Below are 23,066 nucleotides of genomic sequence, written 5' to 3'. Positions count from 1 at the left end.
CCCTGATTACTTTTTTACCTGGAAGCTTGTGACTTACGAGAAAAGTCATAAAGAAATTGAAATGGGAGGCTCTAAGGTAATAGAGTAAGCATTTTAAGTGGTAAAACCTTCAACTGCTTTGTAATAAAAGATTCTTCATCTTATGTGATTGAGTTGCTTAGGCGAATTCATGTATTTATACAAAGTACAGCATTTCCAAGTGTTTAAGGACATTGCTTTTTTTTTTGGCTGGAAAATTATAAAGACTGTAAGCATGATACCTAGTCACCCAGAGCTTTGAATTCTGGCTCTATTGCTTACCAAGACTGGGATGCAAGCCTCATTTTCTCATTTGTAAAATAGGTATTATAAAACTAACCTCAGGGAAGGTGTTCAGGGTTCAATATGATAAAAAATGAAAAGCACTGAACGCATAGCGAAAGGTCAGGGAAAGTTCTCTTTCTATTTTCCCTTTGCACCTTTCCTTTTAAACTCACCTAGTATCATGTTTCACATTGGAATATGAGAGTAATCACTGATCATATCAGTGTGTGCAGTTTACGAAGTACATTTGGCCAGCATTCCTTTTCACATCATGCACAAGTGAATATTATTCTTGAACTTGGTAGTTGTTATCTGCTGAATCTTACAGTCATTGCCATTTCTACACTCTGCAATGTCTATGAGCATTTATTCAAAAGGTGCCAAACATTAGACTGGCCAGTGTGTTGCTGTTGCGCAGTGTAGTGTTGTCACGGGCTTTTTGAAGGTGTTATTTTGTGTCTTGACCTACTACAGTTTGCTTTTGTAATGTGATTGTGGAAGTGCTGCCAAACAATCGCTTGTCATCATTATAAGGTGCCACTGTAAGGTGAGAGGACAGCAGCTCACCTCGTCCTCACTCACAAGGGCCTTGGCCTCTCACTGTGAAGAGAGCTGCTGCTGTTTGTTTGGGTGGCAAGAGCAGCCAGGAACAGGTGTGACTTTTGTAGACCAAGTGGATGGTCATCATGTGTCCAGCTGGCGCTAAACTTCTTCCCAAATTGCTGGCACATAGTGCGTTAGCAGTAGATGACCTGTTTGAAGGAATTCATGCATGAATGGATGAAGTCAAATGTAGCGTTTATTTATATTTTATGTAATCAAGCCACTTTCTTCTAAACTTGAGGAATTTCCTGTAAAAATTAGCTTTTCAATGAAGAATCTGCCCATGCTCTGTGGGTTTTTTCTTATAAAACTGTTACAGGATCCCACAGAAGCTCAGTCACATGATAAGTAAAATCGTACTGCATGTTTAACATTACTTATTTAGTCTATCTTGTGCTTTGCATGTCAGTTTTTACTTATTAATTGACTGAAACATTCCATTTTTTAGAGATGGTAACTATTACACAATCCTTTTTTCCCTTAGTTATATCCCACTTGTACTTTTCAACCTTTGGGTTTTTTTTTTTTTTTTTCATGTTTTCTAAATATGAAGGCTTCATTATTTTCCATCTGTGATTTGAGGACATTGGCAGTCTTCCAAGTCATATGAGAGCTGGAGAACATGAAAAATCTGCAGCATCCTGCGCCTAATAATTTTTGTACTTACATATTTTTGTTCTTTTTCAGTTGGCTTAATTTTATGTTTTCTTATGCTGCATCTCTTTATTCTTACAATCTTATGTATTTGGAGCACCCTAGGACTTCTCATTCATCAAATATATACCCTTTCACTCTACCTAAACTCCTCCACAAGTGCTGGTGTAGGTTCCAGAAATACAAATTAAAAAGTTTAATGATCGTTCCTAGGTTGAATGGCACATCATTCTCTCCCTTACCAAGCATTATCGTGATGTTTTAGATTGCAGCCTGATTGGGGGGACGTGAAATTTGTGTGTTCTCTAGAATTAGTGCTCAATAATGACATTACTAATTTGGAATTTTATAGTTGAAGTTTGCCTTTGCCCACAGCCTTTTGTATCACTCTTCAGTGATAAGCAGGGCTCCAAGCAAAAATACCCTCTTCATCCCTCCCTTCTTTCCTCCTTCCCCATTTGAAAATTTGGGAAGACCTCAGATTTATGGGTTGAAAAATTATCTGGGGTCAATGAAAATATAATATCAAATAACACCAAATTCCATTCAATGAGAACTATCTTTCTCTAAGACTTCAAGATATCCACAAACTCTATGTTGCTTCTCCCAGGTAGTGGGGCATGTGGGTGCAGGAGTCCTGATTTGAAATCCTAGTTCCACAAGTTGCCAACTGAGTTATGTAAACTCCTGGACTATCAGTGTTTTCAGCTGTAGAATGATACCTTATAAAATGGTTGGGAGGATTCATGAGATACTATCTGTAAAGCACTTAGCACATAATAAGATCTCAAAGTGTTAACTAATTTTTTATTGTAATTACTAGGTAGACTCATAATTGAATGGCTGTATTTCATTGCTTACATTTGTAATGTCACATTTTCAGGAATTTAATGTCATCATAAAAAACCAAGAGCATTTATTAGTATAAAAATGATATTATCTTTAATCAGTGTTTTGAATGTAACTTATTTATATATTCATTATTTAAAAAGAATGTAACCTGTGTAATTTGGTGATTTTCATTAGAGTTGTGCTTCTTCCTGAAGGTAGAACTGAAAATATAGCTTCCTTTATTATTTCATTTTATTAATGCAGAATAGAAAGTGAAAAGGAAAGTGAGAAGGAAAAAAAGCATGGTGGATTTGAAAGCGGAACAAATGCCATACTATGATTTAACTCTTCTCTTTAGATCTTTTAGAGAAATCTCGGGTTGTTAAACAGCCAAGAGGTGAAAGAAACTTCCATGTGTTCTATCAACTGCTCTCTGGTGCCTCTGAAGAGCTCCTCAGTAAGTCTCTATTTCTATGTGTTGTTGTTGTTGTTGTTGTTGTTGTTGTTGTTTTTGGAGCTGGGAGTCTCACTGTGTTGCCCAGGCAGGTCTCTAATTCCTGAGCTCAAGCGATTCTCCTGCCTTGGCCTCCAGAGTGCTAGGATTACAGGCATGAGCACTGTGCCTAAATTGTTTCTGTGTTTTAATTTTCAGTGTCACAGCACTTTCTGAAGCATTCTCTTTAAAACATACTCCATATGCTTCGCCCCTTCCTTCTTAAGAATTTTTCATGGTTCTAGTTGAAGTGAAGAACATGGTGTGTAGAAGAACCCCAGGGTTTGTGTAATATTCTTGTACCTCACCAGATACTGTGCCATACATCTCTGATGTGTTGAGGACTGTGCAGATGATTCAGTCAACTCAAGTGGGATTTCAGCAGCTAGAACTACCTCAGTCTGGACTTGGCCAAAGCTGATTATTAGGGGAGGGACTAATCATACATTTAAAAAATAAAATGGAAGAATATAATTTTTCTATTTGGGGAGAGAAAATTATCAGGGTTCTAATTAAGTGAGTACAATTCTGTAAAAAGAAATTGCTAGGTGAATATTTAAAAATAGTGGGGAAGACATTTTGCAGTTGATACAAGAGATAAAAATCTGATCTTTGGAATTTTAGAGAATTAACATAATTCCACAAAGATACTATCTAATAGCCAAAAGTTAATGATGAAAAGTAGTGAACAAATAGTTCAAAGAAGAAGAGCTATAAAAAGTCAACACCACTTAGGAAAAGTCATCTTCACTAATAATCAACAAATGCAGATTAAAACAGCCCTGAAGTATCTACTATATTATTATATATGTAGATATATAGTATATATACATATACCGCATATAGTATAATATATGTAGAAGTATCTACATATATTAGCAAAAGTTATTAAGGATCAAGCTAGCAGAGTTGTCACTGATCTGCTTGGAGCTTGTGGTATATTCATCTCCATAGAGCTGTGGGTGTTACTTCAAAGCGAGGACCTCTTATAATCAGAGCCTGCCATCCAGTCACACCACTTTTTGGACTATATTCCAACAAAATAATTCAGATGAATCCAAAAACCAATTGGTATGAAGACATTTATCACTGCTCTATGTTTATTATTATAAACTAGAGAAAACCCAAATATCCAATGGTGAGGGAATCACCAGGCAGACCACATATGTTATAATGAAATAATACATTGAATCACCAGGCAGACCTCATATATTATAATGAAATAATACATTGAAGGTATTTTTATTATAAAAACTCTGGAAAGAGACTTATCTAGATAAGTAAACTCTGTTTTAACAGAGTTTGTGCTATCACAATGATAAAAGTCATTTTAAGAATATGCTGTTACTGATATTTGGGTAGAATTTTTGTTCTTTTGATTCAATACTTAATATAAAAGCCATTTTACTGATGTGAACAAGATATCAAAGGGAATGAGATATTAAAGATTGGATTTATTGAAGCAACTTAACAACTTGTGTCTTTGATTCAATAGATAAACTTAAGCTTGAGAGGGATTTCAGCAGGTATAACTACCTGAGTCTGGATTCGGCCAAAGTGAATGGAGTGGATGATGCAGCAAATTTTAGAACCGTGCGGGTAAGATGTAGTACTTTCATCAAGCTTTAAATTGCATACCACTGCATTGCTCAGCGGGAGCTGGTAACAATTCTGAGTTTTCTTTAAAGCGTAGCTCATTCTCCCTAAGGTTTTAGAATTATACAAGAATTTTTTATTATTTTTGTTACTTTGATTTTTTTACTAGCTCAAAAATCACACAAGATTGTGAAGGCCATGCTTTTATTAGAGCATGCGATTTTACCATTTATCATAAGGAGCTTTCTTATTCTATTATCCTGGGGTTTGACTCCTTTAAGGTTGTTTTTAAATTCCAAATGTTTTTATGGCAAAAGTTAATTTCCAACTGCCCTTGGATCATGTTAAATCAAAACTATTTTTGAGACAGAAAAAAATCTTGTTTTTATACAGTCTTAGAAACTCATATATAAACCAGAGCGATTAGCATTCCACATTCGTTAGAAAAGATGATTTTAAATAACACTATACTCTGTTTTCTGTCTTAATGTATGATACACTTGACATGATATGGTAACTGGGATTTACTTGCAAATGAGATAGCTGTGGTGATGGGGAAAGGGGAGAGTAGGATGAATTATAGATAAAACAAAATTGGCATCTGTTAATTGTTGAGGGTGAGTGAAAAGACATGCGGGTTCTTTCCCTGCTCTCTCTACTTTTGTATATGTTTGACAACAATAACAAAAACTTACATTACTCCGATTGCTATGTAGCCTAGTCATTTTTAAAAAGCCAGCTGTTCTCAAAAAGGAAGTATCTCTTAGAGTATGTCATTTTAAAAAACTGTATAAACATCTTCGTATGGAAGCAATAGTCTGTTGATCCCTGGACATGATTTTGTTTAAACCTTGAGTCCAAGACTGGTTTTAGAACCACTTTGCCTGGCACATAATTAGCACGCCATAAAAATTTATGAATGAACAGATGCCTCCTGTTACCCAGTATCTTGGGCTGGGCTCTTCACCTTTGCAAACCACAGTTTTTCTGATATGTAAAATGAGTGAGGAGCTTTTCTTTGTATGGAGTTGTGCAAGCTGGTTTTGTTTCTAGTAGCAAAACCTCAGTGTAAAAAAAACATACATACAAACTGAGCTGCTGTGGTTGAAGTGGAAGTAGGGACCCAAGGCTCTGCTCCCAGCCTCCTGTTTCTTCTGTCTTCCTCTTTACTTGCCCCACAACCCCCGCCACAGCACCAGAGGTACCCCCAGGGTTCCTTGAATCACAGTTGGAAACCACTGAAGATATAGCTTTGTCTTTTGTGGGTTTTTTTCCCCGGAAATAAATCTGTAATATGATTCATTAAAAAAGAAAACAAAATAACTACAGGAAAAAAAATAACTGCTTTTTTTTTCTCTTCCCAGAATGCCATGCAGATTGTGGGCTTTATGGATCATGAAGCTGAGTCTGTCTTGGCGGTGGTGGCAGCGGTGTTGAAACTGGGAAACATTGAGTTCAAGCCCGAATCTCGAGTGAATGGTCTAGATGAAAGCAAAATCAAAGATAAAAATGGTACATCCATGGAGAATCAACTTTGTTTAGGAAACTTGCTTTGAACTTCTCCCCAGTTTTTAATGGTGAAAGTAAAATTTTTGCTTTGCATTGGTTTGAGAATGAAACTGAGCAGAAATAGAACTGTGGCTAAGCTCTGTTTTTTGATATATACATTTTATACTGATCTGTTTGATTATGATTTAGAAAGAACATCCTAAGCCTTCAAAATTATTATTAGCAGCATGTGTACAGTCACTTTTTGTGTCCGTCCCCCGCCTTCCCACAGAGTTAAAAGAAATTTGTGAATTGACTGGCATTGATCAATCAGTTCTAGAACGAGCATTCAGTTTCCGAACAGTTGAGGCCAAACAGGAGAAAGTTTCAACTACACTGAATGTGGCTCAGGTGGGTGAAACATAATGTACAGAAGAAAGTTTCTTAAAAGTCTGTGCTATTTTCATAGAAGTATAAACAAAGATTTTAGTTTATAGGCTGTTATCTCAATCATTGTACTATGTTCTAGGCATTGGGAACAGAGCAGTAAACTAAACAGATCAGGATCCCTGCCCTCATGGAGCTTAAAATTCTGGTAGAGGGAATTAGATAATAATCAGTAGACATAAGAATAAGTGCTGTAGCAAACTAGGCCGTGGTATGATCAGTGAACTGAGAGCAACAGTAGAGCAGAGTAAGGGAGCTCCCTGGGGCAGGGAAGGAGACTCGAAGTGAGGTGGGAAATGACTGGAGGGTTTTGAGCAGAACAGTGTCATGACTGCCTTGTATTTGAAAGGGTCGCTCTGGCCGTGTTGTGGAGAGCAGAGGGTCGGTGAAAAAGGAGTGAAAGCGAGGGACCTTCGAGGAGATGTGCACTAACCCAGAGATGATGGTGGCTTGAACCAGGTAGTCGCAGTGGAGTCAGTGAGAAGTGGTCACATTGTGGATATTATTAGAGGGTAGAGTCTATAGGACTTGCTGGTGCTAGCTGGTTTAAGAGAAAGAGAACAGTCAAGGGTGATTTAATGTTTTTGGCCCAAGCAACTGGAAACATGGAGTTGTCATTTACTGATTTGGAGAAGACAGCGGGATAAGCCAGTTTCGTGGTCAAGTGGCCAAATTGGCCTCCCTGCCTTACTTCTTGAACCCCCTCTACCCTTGATATTGGGGCCAGTGAAGTCTTTAGTCTTTCTAAGACACAAATCTGAGCTGCTGCTTTCTCTCCTTTTGCTTCAAGTTAAGTGGGTGGGTGTTTGGATGGTTGCATGCCTGTATACATGCATATATACCCAGGCAGCTTCTGCAGCCCCTTTCACTAAAACCCTTTGTGCTATGGCTTACACATTTTACCACTAGTCAATGACTCAGGCTAGAATTAAATTACTAACTTAGGACTTCCACTCAGGCCCACTTTGTCCAACTGTATTCTTGTTGTCTCATCCTCCTTATAACTGTCCATAAAGCCTCCATAAATAGTAGGGTGGAGCTAGGCTTGTTCTCTGTTGCTGAACCAGCCTTTCTTATTATAATCCAAGAATGCCTTTGTGTCCTTAGCTTTCAACATTGATATCTTATTTTAGGTGAGTTATTTTGGCTGTGGCAAATACCATAACTTTATATATATGGAAATTTGGTTTGTAGCAATCCTTTCCTAGCTATAGCCATTGCCTGTCCTTCCTCCTAAATTACTGCTTCTGCTTTCATATCTGTCCAAGTCATCCTCACTAATTCACAGTCAGATTCGGAGTAACTTACTTAATCAAGAAAATGCTGCTGAGAGCCTGTACAGCACAAGCCCACACATAGGCCCTGAGTAGGGAAGTAAGAGATTAGGGAAGACCCCATGGAGATGACCGAAGGATTTAGATGTGTAAAGTATAGCTGAAAGGGCATGTCAAAAAGAAAACATTGAGAACAGCCAGATTTGGGGTACATATCAGAAAAAGGATTGATCAAGCTTGGCTACAGCTGTAGATATGTGAAGAGGATTCAGAGCAATGTGGCTGGAAAGGTGAAGTCTGCAGTCAGAGTGGCAAATCTGCAACAGTAGTTCTTAAACTTGAACATGCATCAAAATCACCTGGTGGACTGACTGACTAAACACGGTTTGCAGACCTCACCCCCAGTGTTTGATTCAGTGGGTCTGGGGTAGGACAGAGGAATTTGCATTTCTAATCAATTCAAAGATGGTACTGCTGCTGCTGCTGGTCCAGGATCACATTTCGAGAGCCACCGAGTTTGGACATTTTCAATAGCCAGAGTGGGAATTGTTAAGTCTGTAAGGAAGCCATGAAAAAGCCTGTATTATTTAAGAAGGCCCTTTAGGAATATGTATGTTTTGGGTCTTTTTAAAATTGTGTGTTTTACTTTTGCTTTTTTAATCATCCTGTATGGGAACCAGGCCCAGGTGCCTCTGACTTTATAAGCTTATTTTAGTCACCTTACATCATGAAGAAAACTTTCCACATTTTCTTAACCTTTGGCATAAAAGAATTTGGCTAGAGATCCTCAGCTATTCGGCTCCTTAGTCAACTGTTTTTTTTTTTTTTATTTTTAATGTAGTATTCAGAGTATCTGGTTCTACTGATCTGTTGCCTGGGAGGTTTTGATTGCTGTGAGAAGTGATTTGTTTTATTAGCCTTTCCTCATAGCTTCAATTCCTGGGCCCCAGCATCATCGTTATTGCCCCATGCCTCCTTTTCCCAAGGCATTTAGACCTTTCTCTAGATAGGAGGACTAATACTGAAATAATAGAAACTCAAGACAAGAGTTTTTCAGCTTCTCCTACATACTCTTTCCTTGGCTTCTGATGTCCTCTGAAATCTGATCCCACACAGCTTATCTCAGTTTATTCCTTGCTAGTTCTCTGTTATGTACTGCCTCTGCTCCTACCTGCCCATCACCCGCCATGTCATGCTCATTCCTTCTGCCCATCGAAATGCTCTACCTGATTGTGCCCCATTCTAGGAGACTTCTTTGATCAAATAGGCCTCCTGAGACACTCCCCACCCCCATCAGAACCCCCTTTTCTTTGCAGTTTGGCACCTGTCCTCTGCTTGAGTCCTCTGTGTTAGTTTGATCTCCTTAGCTCCACTCTGAGCTCCTGGAGGGTGGGCCCCATGTCTGTGCATCTCTGAGTCTCCACCTTGCTTGTCACTTGCCATCCTGGACCATGCCTGTTACTGGCCATGTCTGCAGCACATTCCACCTGGGCTTTTCCTCTGTGAGTTTCATGCAGCTACAGAAGTGCATGGTCTTTTCATAGTGTGCTTTGAAACCGAGATGGTGAATTAGTTCACTTTGAGTCTTCCCTCGTTTCTACACCCTATATTAGTGGTCCTTAAGTGGGAATAGACATTCCTTCCCTTACTGCTTTATAGGATACTGTTGTGGAGATTTGGTGACATGAATCAGGCTCAGGAAGTCAGGGGTGGCACATTGGCAGCCAGGTGGCAAATTGGCAGCTCCTAGGGCCAAGTAAAGCTCAATATTTTTAGTTGACTAAAGGGTAGTATTTTCTTTGGTTTTGTTTGCTCTTTAAATTTTGAATTTGAGTGCCTTTAGCCTGGAATGCATCCTCTAACCCTGACAGAGAGAGCCATCATTTCCTGTTCATTTCTATCACACAGTCCCTGGAAGCATTTGAGTTTGAGACCCCTGGAATATTGTTGAAGGAACCAAAGAAGATTAATATTGGCTGTGAATACACTTTAAAAAATATAAAGCAATTTATCAGAATAAATTGTCACTGTTAGTTCAGTTGCTTATTGAAATAGTGGCTTGTTGAAAGTAGATAGCATATAACTAAAAAAGCTGGACGACATTAAGATGAAAAAGGGCTCATTTACAAATACATGGTGTTTTGAAATTATGTGGTGTTTTGAGATAACTTGAATTTATAAGAAGAAAAAGGAAAGGATTTGGAAATTATATAGGCTCATGAGGTAGTAGTAGACGAAAAGGATACTTCAGAAATCAATATAGGTACATCTGTAGACTAACTGTGTGCTAGGCATTATTCTAAGCACTTAAATTACCTATTTTAAGAAAGTAAAAACTAGAAGAAAGGGTATTGGGGAAAGATCCATCTAAATTATATTTTGATTTCTCTGTTTTAGCATTTGACATGCATTTTCTACTATGGAAGCATTCCCTCCCTTGTTTGTTTGTTGCCAACTCTTAGGTATATTCTCTAACCCTAACTGGAGTAGGGAGGGAGGTTTGGGATTAGCATGGAAATGTCAAATGAAGGGAAAAGGTATTATCTTCAGCTGTGTTATGTTGCCAGGGAAGTGAATCTGTTATTAAAGTTGTTACATTTTATTTAGGAAGAAATGGAGAGAAAGTATTCCCACATAATCTAACAAGTTGTGCTCTTTGTAAAATAAAAATGTACTGGTTAATTTTAACAATAGTACCCCAATTTTTACTTACAAGCAGCAAAATACACACATACGGCCAGCATGTTGAAAATAGCAACAAAACCTCAAGCTTTTTCTCTCCCAAGGCCAGTTCCTTGTTAGGCTGCTGACACCCAACCCCCAGGCCTCCCCAGGATGCTGGTATTAAACATCTCATTAGTACTTACCTACTGTATGCTCTGGGCACTCGGTACATTTAAGAGTGTTTAGATTCTTCTGTCCAAACCTGACTTTCTTCAGCCTTTTTATTCTGAGAGTCATAGAGACGCATATGTCTTCCGCCTCTTTGTCAAGTAGTTCTGAATAGCTTTACAAGTAGATAAGCATGTAAGAAGGGGTTTATGTTCATTCTATAACTTTAAAGAACTCATTGTGGAAGTTTTTTTAAATACTCAAGTGATTAGTGTGGCCAGGCATGGTGGCTCATGCCTCTCTAATCCCAGCACTTTGGGAGGCTGAGGTGGGTGGATCACCTGAGGCCAGGAGTTTGAGACCAGTCTGGCTAACAAGGCAAAACCCTGTCTCTACAAAAAATACAAAAATTAGCCAGGCATGGTGGTACACACCTCTAGTCCCAGTTACTTGGGAGGCTGAGGCACGAAAATCCCTTGAACCCAAGAGGCAGAGGTTGCAGCGAGCTGAGATTGTGCTACTGCACTCCAGCCTGGGCAACAGAGTGAGATTCTGTCTCCAAAAAATTTTAAAAATAGAATGAGTGAAGAAAAAAAATTTACAGATTCCATCAGTCAAAGCCATTTTAATATATCTCCTTTGAATTTCCATTTCTGTGTATAAGGGTTTTAAAAAATAGTTGTTGTCATATTAAGTAGACAGTTGTTTAATTTTCGCATTACACGAGCATTTCCATTTCATTACCTGATTTTCATAACCATCACTCTCTGATGACTATGTAACATTACTCTCAGTGCGTGTTTCTCTTACTACCCCCTATTGTTGGACGTCTAAATTGCATCTGATTTTTCTCTGTTCCATAACATTGAAATAAATATCTTTGTGATGAACGTTTTTGCAGTATTTAAAATTAGTTTCCTGGTTTGTGAAAAAGTAACTGTGTATAAACAATTTGCCTAATTCTCTTAAAGGCTTGATTGTTTATGATACGATAAAACTGGTTCTGCAAAGAAATGTGAAATAAAAGAGCTTTAAGTATTTTTTAAAGGTATCTTTATGATTTTATTAAAAGTAAGCATTGTGGAATTGTGGGTGTTAAGTTTTGTTTGTTTGTTTTTTAATAGGCTTATTATGCCCGTGATGCTCTGGCTAAAAACCTCTACAGCAGGTTGTTTTCATGGTTGGTAAATCGAATCAATGAAAGCATTAAGGTACTGAATTTCTATGAGCAAAATCAGTTGTAATAAATGGTATTCACAGTATAAACATTAAGTTGAAGAAAGTTTAAATTTATAATCAAATAATTGATTACCACTTATAAAGATTATTCCTTAAAAAGAGGAATCTTTACCATGTATAAGATTGAAATTTGTCAGGGATTTTGTTTATTTTGTTTTGCCATGTGTGTTGCTTCTGACTGGTGAATAGTCTGATGGTCTCTGTGGAGTTACTCTGGGAGTTGGCATCCCAGGTTCTGGCCTGGCTCACCTGCTAAGTAGTGGTACACGCTTCGCTGAAAAGGTCACTTTACTTCACTAGGTCATAATCTAATCATTATTAAAATGAGGGTGTTGGATTAGGTGATTTTGAAAGGCACCACTAATGCCTTCTTTAAATATATCACCTATTATTAAAATTTCTGAGAGTTCTATACCAATGCCCCATCTCATAAATTTTTTAAAAAACAACTAAATTACAGTTATTTTCTTACTTAAGAAACATAATTAACTTGTAGTATATATCTATGTTCCTTGGATGCTTGTAGTGTTATATTTCATGCCTTAATTAACCCTTTAATTTGAAACTTTTTTAAGGCACAAACAAAAGTGAGAAAGAAGGTCATGGGTGTTTTGGACATTTATGGCTTTGAGATTTTCGAGGTAAGATTTAAAATTTTTTTTGTAGTGTCTTTAGTAAAGTGGAATGGTTGGAAATTAAATCCTGTATTATGTAGACATTATAAGTAACTGTAACTTTGAATCTACAAATAATCCTTGTGTAGATGTAACACACTATCACTTTGAATCTACCAACAAATCTTTGTGTAGATGTAACAAAATTTGGTTGTGTATTCCTGCATGTGTGCCTGAGTGTGTGTGTGTGTGTGTGTGTGGTGTGTGTATGCTGAGAGCCAGCATTTTGGAGACAGTACTGCTTAAAAAGAACTTGTATTAGTACCTGACTTTGAAATTTCATATTTACATTTCTAACTGTGAAGCTTCCAAGAAGCTACATGAGTATGTCTGTGGCCATTTGTGTGTTGTTTAGAAAGTGTGGCAGGTTGGTGCCATAAAGAAAGCCACAGGAGGGCTGGACATAGGTTCTGGCCTTGCCAGGGCTGGTCATTTCATCTGTGAGACTCAGAGAAAGAGGGTTTGGACTAGGTATTTGTTGAGTCTCATTACTGTGATCTTATGATAATGAATTCTGCTGCAGAGGTTGAAATAATTTCTGCTGAAGCTCATGGTGAATTTTTTAAAATGATTCTATGCTTGTTACAGATCAAATATTTAAACCATTTGTGCTTGGTTAAGCAACACATATACCTAAAATTAGAATGATATAGAGAAGATGAGCATGGTCCCTGAAAAAAGTAATTTGGAAAATAAAATAAACGTTATGTACTTATGTTAGAATTTCCTTTTTGCCCCCTTGCTAACTTTGACATTTAGAAGGAGTTTTAAGGATCTATTAAAACATTTATTCTCACTTTTAGGAGTGGCATTTTAGTTTGGTTTAGGGAAATAAGAAGTAGATCGGGCTCCTCCTTTCTTAATTCTCCCCCACAAGTAAGATTTGTGAATTTCTTTAAGGAAGCAGGCTCTGCCCAGAATGTTCCCAAAGAATTTACATGTTCTAAAAAATTAGGGTCACAGAATCTCAGAAAAAAACATCAGATCATTCCTTTCACCTAAACCAGACCTTGCTAGCAAATACCTTTTTCTTAGTATGTTTTCCCTCAATCATATTCTATATTTAATAGCTAATGGTAGTACTAATTGAGGGCTGACTGTATGTAAGCACTGTGGTAAGTGGTGTGTGTATGGTCTGATTTACTTTTCAAAACAGCCTCATGATGTAGCTGTTATTAGTATGAATCCCATTTTACAGATGAGAAGGTAAAGCTCCTCAGGTCAACTAACTCCCCAGGGTTATACAGCTACTTAGTGGCAGACTCAGGACCTAAACTCCAGGCCCTTTTAATATTTTCATTTATTGCTTTTCTTTCTTACTAAGATTGAGACCAGGGGCACTTCCTCACCTTTCTTCCCAAAGTAACAGGTTCCCCAGTATCTGGAAGTAAGAAAAAAATAAATGACTCCCCTATTTCTCCACCCTTGTCATCACTCCAAGCTTCTGGCCAGCACTGGGTGCCTTCCTAGATGGAAGTGTGTGTGCTGGTGGCTTCCCCATGGGGTCCCCAGAACAGAGGTCTTCAACACAGCATCTGCTTGTATTGTTGCCCATTTAGCAGAATCTACAAAGGAAAGCTACCAATTCCTTGGTAGAAAGGGAAGAATTTGAGGTTTCTGAGTTAGGAGAAATGCTTGAGTACACACAGAAATCACTGCCGAAATTAATTTCTTTCTAGCAAGACCTCAAGTTACTGTCACTAAATGGGCAGAATGCCAAAGTCATTCTTTACAGTTGGCAGGGAAAAAGACTTATTACCTAGCACATTGCTGTGCTAATCTAGATTTAAATGGTTTCATGAGCAGGGGAGATGGTAAGCAGAGATTTCACTAGAAAGTTAGATTAAGAAGATACATTCAGTGACATTTCTAAAGTCAAAGAAACTGATTTTGTTTTAATTTTGCTAGAAAAGGATTATTGATCTTAAGCCAATGGGCAAGGGCTTAATATCATATCACAACACATGGAAAGTTTAAAAAATAGGATAATGAGGTTATGATGGGATATCTAGTTAACTTTGACTTCCAGTAGGTCCTAAGATCTAATTATCCATGGGAAAAGAAACATTATAACACTCAAAGGAAACTGAGTTATAACTCATAAACAATTCGAGTCATTTCTCAAGTGTTTATTGAGTTACCAGATACCAGTAGTAAACATAACTAAGATATTCCTTGTCTGCATGGAGCTTAGAGTCTTGGCCCTAAGATTGAGAGTCTGTGGCTGCCAGAGGACGCATCCTATCAGGTAGGAACGTCTGATCAGGAAACTATATTATGTTTTAAAAGTTTGTTTGCTACAGACCTAATCAGAACAGAAGTCAGATGTTCCTGTGTAAACATCCTTTAACTTGATGCTGGGTGAAATACCCTATACCCTTCGGCAATCCAAGAATATTTTTCACTTCTGGTTGATTCAAGTTTCTCTCCATACCTGTCTTGCTGAATGTGCCCTCCTTCTGCGAATTATACCATCATTTTTCTCAACACTGTTTTCTTTCTTTTTTTTTTTTTTTTTTGAGACAGAGTTTCACTCTTTTTGCCAGGCTGGAGTGCCATGGCGTGATCTCGGCTCACTGCAACCTCTGCCTCCCAGGTTCAAGCGATTCTCCTGCCTCAGCCTCCCACGTAGCGGGATTACAGGCGCCTGCCACCATGCCCGGCTAATTTTTTTTTGTATTTTTAGTAGAGACGGGGTTTCACCATGTTGGCCAGCGTGGTCTCGATCTCTCGACCTCGTGATCCGCCCGCCTTGGCCTCCCAAAGTGCTGGGATTACAGGCGTGAGCCACCGCACCCAGCAACACTGTTTCAACTAGAGACTTCAGTTTATGAAAATGTCTGCGTTATATTTCCCTTTTTTTTTTTTTTTGTGACGGAGTCTCACTGTGTCCCCAGGCTGGAGTGCAGTGGTGTGATCTCAGCTCACTACAACCTCTGCCTCCAGGGTTCAAGTGATTTTCCTGCAGCACCATGCCCAGCTCATTTTTGTATTTTTAGTAGAGACAGGGTTTCACCATGTTGGCCAGGATGGTCTCGATCTTTTGACTTCATGATCCACCCACCTCAGCCTCCCCAAGTGCAGGGATTACAGGCATGAGCCACTGTGCCCGCCTGGCTGCCTGTGTTACATTTCTAAATATTCTTCCTTTCTTGAGAGGATTACTGTATTTCAGTGGTTCTCAAACAGCTGTGCATTGGCATCACCTGGGGAGCTTTTGCAAATTCAGATGTCTAGGCTGTACCCAGAGCAATTATGTCAAAATCTCTGGAGATGGGGCTGCAGCAGCAGTATTTTTAAAGCTCTGAGGTGATTGCAATGTGCGCTCAATGTTGAGACCAAATGCTCTGTTAGACAGTAATCTCTGGAGTAAACTGCAGATTCCAAACATATGCTGTTCATGCTGCTTGGCCACTGTATGCAACACCCTTGTAAAACATTGGGCCTCACCTACTGTTCATCTGGGCATGGTGGCTCACACCTGTTATCCCAGCACTTTGGGAGGCCAACGCGGGCAGATCACAAGGTCAGGAGATCGAGATCATCCTGGCAAACATGGTGAAACCCTGTCTCTACTAAAAATAACAAAAATTAGCTGGGCGCGGTGGCTTGCGCCTATAGTCCCAGCTACTTGGGAGGCTGAGACAGGAAAATCGCTTGAACCCGGGAGGCGGTTTTTACTCCGTTTAAACAGAGCTTTCAACTAAGGCCAAGTCCAAACAGTTATATGTCTGTAGCAAATCTTATAATGGCCATCAAATTATAAAAAGTTAACTTTCCTTCTCCATGCAGTAAATACTTTTTCTTTTTTTCCCCCAGTTCCTTGAGAGAATCAAGATTCATTATATTTAATTGTTCCCTCTATTTTCCTTTCTAAGCCTTCTCAGATTAATCTTCAGTTTTGATTTTTAATAACTTTTTAAAAATAAATTTATTTGTGGGGAGGTTAGATTAGAGATTTGGTTGGGGATTTTTAGGTACTTTTACCTGGCTTTTTAATACAGAGGTACAGAAGTTTTTTTTCTTATTTTAATAAATTATTCACTTACATTCCCAGATGCCAGCCTATATTTTCCTGGATTCTCAGCAATGTTAGAACACATGGAGACATCAGGAAGCTCAGAGTGTTAGGAAACCAAGAAAATTAAGAACTTAAAAGTACTGCAAGTTGAAGTACAAGGGGTCAGAGTATGGAAGAAGTATTCAGATCCACATCAAGGCAAAAATGAAAATTTCTGTGATATTTTCCACCCAAGTTAAAAGAAACTGCTGGAGTATAAATAACATTAATTTTTTTCTTTGTTCTGTTGTTCTTCAGTTGACTGTAGGAATTAAGAGTTCTGCCTTTTAGAATACACTGGGCATCTCTTTAAAAAGTGGACAGTAAAGGGCGAGACTTTTTTTAAAAAACGCATCTAATTGTCCCATGGCCCTGCAGTTCCCATGAAAATGCCTTTTTTAGCTGAGCTGGTGGAAACCTTTCATTCCCTGTGGTCTGTCTCTAAACGGAAGAGGGAAACTGATGCATTAAACCATGGGTTGATGACACATGGATTTGACTGCAAAACATTCCAGTACCAGCTGGAAGTGCTGCCTGGCTGGCCACATGTGATCCAATGTCAGTTTGGATCAGTTTGGATCAGTGGAACAATGATACCAAAAATAAGGTGAAGTGAATTAAAATGCATAGAGGAAAAAAAATCTAGCTGTACATCCTGGTAGAACAGAAGACCAGCTTCCCAAAGGAAGAAAATTATAATGCAAATACTCCAATTCCACACATTTATGTTTGGACATTCTTGTAACTGAAAAGATGGTCTGTGATTTCTGAGAAATATTTATAGCATATCCATAAAAGAACTGCTATTCTTTTTTGGAAAAAGATATTAAGTTAAAAAGTAAGTTGAACAATCTACATTGATTTCAGCTCGTTTTCTACATACTTATCTGACAGGCATTAAAACTGGCAGATATTTTACTAGGAAAATCTGATTGGTCATTAGTGTTCTGTAGACCAAAGCAGGCAGTAGTAGCTGATTATTTCACCTTTCATACAGTGGAGCTAGTTTAACACAGGCAAAGTGCTAATTACTTTCAGTTATGGACTCCTTATTTATCTTGCCCTCATAAACCTCACTGAAAGTGACCCATATATGGTAAGAGTGTAATAGGCTAGATGCAATGATTATTTCAAATAAAAAAATCTAATACTTGGGTAAGAGTCATTATAGCCTGGTAGGGTCACCTCATGATTATAGGATTTGTTTTCTAAATCGTTTTTAAAAGAAATTCTGGCTATAGTCAGCACCTTCTACTCTAGTTTCTTGCCTTCATTTGGTCCTTATGCTAGAAAGCTTATAATTGAAGAGGAAGGAAACAAAGTAGATTTAAAAACAAAAAAAAGATGACAACTGCTATGATTTGTAAAAGATAGATAGATAGATAGATAGATAGATAGATAGATAGATAGATAAATCGAACTGTGTGAATAGCCAGCAATCCCTGAATCCCAGAGCCAGGCACCCCTCCCCATGTGTTAGTCTCATGAATCAAAGTCTTACAATATATCTTTTATGGATATGCTGTAAATATTTCTCAGAAATCACAGACCATCTTTTCAGTTATAAGAATGTCCAAACTTGGCACAGTGGCTCACTCCTATAATCCCAGCACTTTGGGAGGCCAAGGCAGGCGGATCACAAGGTCAGGAGTTCAAGACCAGCCTGACCAACATGGTGAAACCCCGTCTCTACTAAAAATACAAAAATTAGCCGGGCATAGTGGCACACTCCTGTAGTTCCAGCTACTTGGGAGGCTGAGGCAGGAGAATCACTTGAACCCGGGAGACGGAGGTTGCAGTGAGCTGAGATCATACCACTGCACTCCAGCCTGGGCAACAGAGCGAGACTCTGTATCAAAAAAAAAAAAAAATTCAAACTTAAATGTGTGGAATAATTGGAATATTTGGATTATAATTTTCTTCCTTTGTGAAGTTGTACTTCTGTTCTGTGTAATAATATGTGTGTATTTCTTCCAGGTATAAAAAGTTTTCAGGTGAAAGCCTATTTTAAAATATTTAAGAAGAGCACGATAACATTGTTTTTCTTAAAATTTGCTGTATTTTAGTATATACCTGGAAGAAAAAATGTTAAGGGAAATTTTCTAAACCTTTAGCTAGTCATTCAATTTTGTAAATGTCTAAAAAGGAGACTTTCATATTAAATGGTTTTCTCGTATATTTTGAGGATTTTTTAAGTTTACATTCTAAAAAAAGCAGTTCTTGTTTTGGAGCCTGTTTCTTGATGCTGTGATATTTAAAAATGGACTGTGGTTAAGTGCATTATATTTTTCTATAGGAACAGCGAAGTAATCAGAAGCTGTCAAAGGCTTTAACACCAAATAAATCTTTGCAAGGACCAACAGCATATTTTACAGCAATAATATAGCCCGACTTCCCTAAAATAGTGATATGCACTCAAAATCCTATAACTTTTATATAAATGTATTGACTCATTTATTATGCAGGAGACTTTACTGTATGTAAAAATATAGAAACCCCCAAGCCAGCATGTTATATTCAAAATTTGACCTCAAATGAAAGTGCTGAACTATAAGAAACACTAATATGTAATTAACGTAAGTCATGGTCTTTGTGTTTGGACTGCTCACTGTTTCAAATACATTATATTCACCTACAGACTCCTTCCCATTTCTCTGTCCCAAATACAGAGGGACAGAGCTGCCACTTCTATTTACTGTCTTCCTTTCAATATTTATTGTTTTTAAAGAGCCTAAGAGTTTTTAAAATATCTGTCTTCCTTAAAGAGTATAAAATATCATCAGCCTCCTTTGTTGCTAAGGAGAATATACAAAGGGGCCAGTATTTTTGATACATCTTAAATAGTTTCTGTTGGAGAGTTTATGATTGATACTTGTGAGTATAAAGTAGTTATGACTCAACTGGGAATAAGATTTTCTGGGTTTTTGTTGTTGTTGTTTGTTTGTTTGTTTGTTTTGATGTTGAAAGGATGGACTCAAAGTCTAGAATTCTTAAAAGAAGCCCTAGCATTTAAAATTTGGTTATATTATATACTTCTAAACATAGTAAGTGCTCACTATCCCAATCTATAGTTGGTAACTATAGTGTGAAATAGCAGACAACAGACACCTTGCTGTTTGCCTTTGTTCTCTAAAGCAGCCTCAGCTTCATTTAGGGAGGTTATGTAATAGAAAGCCCAGAAGGTACTTGTTTGAAGATGTTTCTAAGTTTTAGTTTTATTCCTTAGTCTTCAGGGATAAATGTGGGTAAGACAGTAGAGAAAAATTGCATGCTTGGAGCATGGGTGGAAAACTGGAGAGAGGAGATGAGTCATTCCTGGGGCAAGTTCCTGCCCACTTCCTCTTCTGGAGACTGATTCATGAGCCTGACACGTGGGAGAGGGTCTGGCTCAGGGATTGCTGGTTATTCACACAGTTCTTGACAAACCAAAAAAGTCTCCAAATATAAAGTTGCTTTGGGGCCTTCCTATTCATCTGGTGGTTTCTAGTCTCAGTTTAGCTATTTTATGAAGGAGAGGGGGCCCAAGTTGAAAACCAGGTATTAATTTAATATTTGTATTAATGGAAAAATATGTTAGACCTATACAAGTTGGAGTTCTGTGAACTGCTACCAGGCTATTCCTTAATTTTCTGCAGATTATTGATTATTCCTTAAATTTTTGAAAGTTTTTAATCATATGTGAAGTCCCATTTTCCTCCACATTTGAACAATGCCATCAACTTCAGCTTAGATCACAAGAGAGGTGTGTGTCTTTAGCCTTCACTTTGAGCAGTAACAATCATCTAGGTGACCCATGACATGTTTTGGAGACTTTGGAGGTGTGTTTGCAATAGATGCTGATTTCTGTGGGGAAGTAAGTTAATTTCTACATCGGTGATTGTGCTATTCTATTTTTGTTTGGGTTTTTTTTGGGGGGGTGGTGGTGTTTTTTTAGCAGTAGAGTAAGTTCGGACAGGCAAGTTTTTGTTATTAGGGCATCTCCAGGAGAATGCTCTCTCCTTGTTGGTTTTTGAAAAGGAGCCTCAGCACAGTACTACACAGGGATGTGTCACTGGGGTGGGAAAGGGGAGTTACTTTTGGATCGTGATGGATCTCTTCACTTTTTGGTGATCCACCAACCACCGCTGCCCCTGACTCTTTGGGTGGATGTAGACCTTGGATACATGTCATGCATGTTTTCTTTCTTTTCTTTTTTTGGACATCATGGCTGTTTATTTCACCTGGGTACAGGCAGGCTGAGTCTGAAAAGAGAGTCAGCAAAGGGTGGTGGGATTATCATTAGTTCTTATAGGTTTTGGGACAGGCGGTGGAGTTAAGAGCAATGTTTTGGGGGCGGGGGGCAGATCTCACAAAGTACATTCTCAAGGGTGGGGAGAATTACAAAGAACCTTCTTAAGGGTGGGGGAGATTATAAAGAACCTTCCTAAGGGTGGGGGAGATTACAAAGTACATTGATCAGTTAGGTTGGGGCAGAAATAAATCACAATGGTGGAATGTCATCAGTTAAGGCTATTTTCACTTTTTTTGTGGATCTTCAGTTGCTTCAGGCCATCTGGATACATATGTGCTGGTCACTGGGGATATGATGGCTTAGCCTGGGCTCAGAGGCTTAACATACCTGTCTTCTTACATTGATAAGAAAAATAAAACAAAGTAATGGTAAAGTGTTGGGACGGCGAAAATTTTTGGGGATGGTATGGAGAGATAATTGGCGATGTTTCTCAGGGCTGCTTCGAGCGGGATTGGGGCAGTGTGGGAACCTACAGTGGGAGAGATTCAACTGAAGAAAGATTTTGGGGTAAGGGGTGATATTGTGGGGTTGTTAGAAGGAGCATTTGTCATATAGAATTATTGGTGATAGCCTGGATGGCATGTTTTCTTTTTCCTGATAGTTTATAATTAGGAGCATTGGATTTTGAAGCCTTAAAGCTTCAGGCAAGTTATATGATGTATCATTATTTCAGTCAAACCATTTTTATCCTGAAGAACTCTCCCCTAGCAAACCACAGTTCAGACACCACAGGAAGGTATTGTGGTCCTGTCTTTCGAATTGACTGGATATGGGTCTTGATCCAGAGTTTTACACTGATCAAAAATACAGCCTGAATGGTAAAAGCCGTCATTTGTAACCATGAATAACTATCAATACATGCTCACTTTTAGAAGTTTATTGCTAATTAAGAACTGACTGCATTTTGTGTAATTTGTCCCTTTTTGCACCAGAATGCAGTAAGTATGACCTGTTTGCAGTGCTGGTCTGTTGCATGCTCTTGTGTTAATAGCTTCTCTAGCTGTGTGAGTTTTGCAGTAAGTGGTTGTTGAATAACCATGTGGATATAAAATACAGAATCCATACAGGAATTTTTAAAGGTTATGGGCAAATTTAATTTATTTGTAACTTAATCCTTAAATTGCTTTGTAATTGTGAAGCTTTGCCTCTGGTTTCTAATCTGCTTGCGTGTATTTCATAGTCCTGTTTTAGAAGTATACTTTGAGCTGTTCATAGCTACACAGTGTGTCTGAGGACACCAGTGCTTTCCTTTCCTTCTCATTATTTGCTGTTTGATGATTTAGCATAATTGGGTTGAAATAGCTCCATGGGCACAGACTTGCCAGATAACAGATTTACTCCATGAGACTGTTGTCTAAAAAAACATCAAAGATCTGCTCTTATAAGTTATTAATGTTTTACTTTTACTTACAGGTTTTATTTATAGTTGCATCATATAGGGACATTCTTGAGCAAAGCAATTGAGACTTTCTGATATATGGAATGCCTTTATGCTGAGTATAATAATAATAAGGCATCTATACTAGACCAACTTCAGTTTCTAATTGTAATTGTTAGCTCTGTGAATTTGAGCACAGGGTTTTAAAAAATTTGTGTGAAAATGAGGACTGAGGAGTGCCCTTTGTATCTGACTATATTTGTCAAAAGTATTGAAAATAAATGATTGCCCTTTAGTAAGACCCTTCAAGACATAAAACAAACAAACTTTTATCCTTAAGTTTAGCATTAACAAGATAAGTCACTGATAATATATTCACATGTGTTATTTATGAGTTTGAGTTTAAAATTTCCTCTGATCACTGCATCACTGGTGATTAGAAATTCCTAGCTGACTTCCAGGAAAGAATGTAGTTAGATGCTGCAGCATAAGTATCATTTTTAAGTTTTCCTAAGTAAGACCAAAGTTGATTTTTAAAGATCAACTTTCAGAAGACTCTGTGACTTTTTCACTTCTATCATGTACAGAGGGATTTGAAAGCCAGTGGCTCTTGCCTGTTCACAAGGAGCAGTGAGCTTTGGCTGCACCATTACGTGTGGGCTCTCCTTCCTCATTAGACCAGGACTGGCCACCACTGTGGGAGAAGAGTCCAGTTTACCAGTGGTCAAGTCATACTATCCCTTGCTCCCACTGCCACCATCTTTGGGCAATAAAGAAAAATAGAAGTGAAAACAAGTTTTAGTGTCAGATCTACTTCTTCCTGGATGATGTGGTTCTTGATAAATTTATTCATTTGGTGCCCTCAGGATGTACAGCAATACATTAAGCCCTGCAGATTGTTCA

General features: G+C 38.2%; 1 protein-coding gene and 1 non-coding gene across 6 annotated transcripts in view; both read left to right on the top strand.

Annotated features, from left to right (window-relative positions):
* The window catches only part of MYO1B (myosin IB), a 175,636-nt gene that overhangs the window by 113,008 nt on the left and 39,562 nt on the right, over positions 1–23,066 (top strand). For all 5 annotated transcript variants that reach the window (XM_058440104.1, XM_032755114.2, XM_032755113.2 and 2 more), the window contains 6 exons: positions 2,750–2,848; positions 4,380–4,483; positions 5,845–5,992; positions 6,261–6,379; positions 11,646–11,732; positions 12,336–12,401. In XM_058440104.1, the coding sequence (XP_058296087.1) occupies positions 2,750–2,848; positions 4,380–4,483; positions 5,845–5,992; positions 6,261–6,379; positions 11,646–11,732; positions 12,336–12,401 (623 nt within the window). The remainder of the gene's footprint in view (positions 1–2,749; positions 2,849–4,379; positions 4,484–5,844; positions 5,993–6,260; positions 6,380–11,645; positions 11,733–12,335; positions 12,402–23,066) is intronic.
* Positions 13,043–13,150, top strand: LOC116809860 (U6 spliceosomal RNA). Its single transcript, XR_004370031.1, has one exon. It is a non-coding gene; the product is annotated as a U6 spliceosomal RNA (small nuclear RNA).

The sequence above is a fragment of the Hylobates moloch genome, unplaced genomic scaffold (genome assembly GCF_009828535.3).
Source record: "Hylobates moloch isolate HMO894 unplaced genomic scaffold, HMol_V3 SCAFFOLD_1, whole genome shotgun sequence".
Lineage (NCBI taxonomy): Eukaryota > Metazoa > Chordata > Mammalia > Primates > Hylobatidae > Hylobates > Hylobates moloch.
This window is presented reverse-complemented; position numbering and strand designations above follow the sequence as displayed.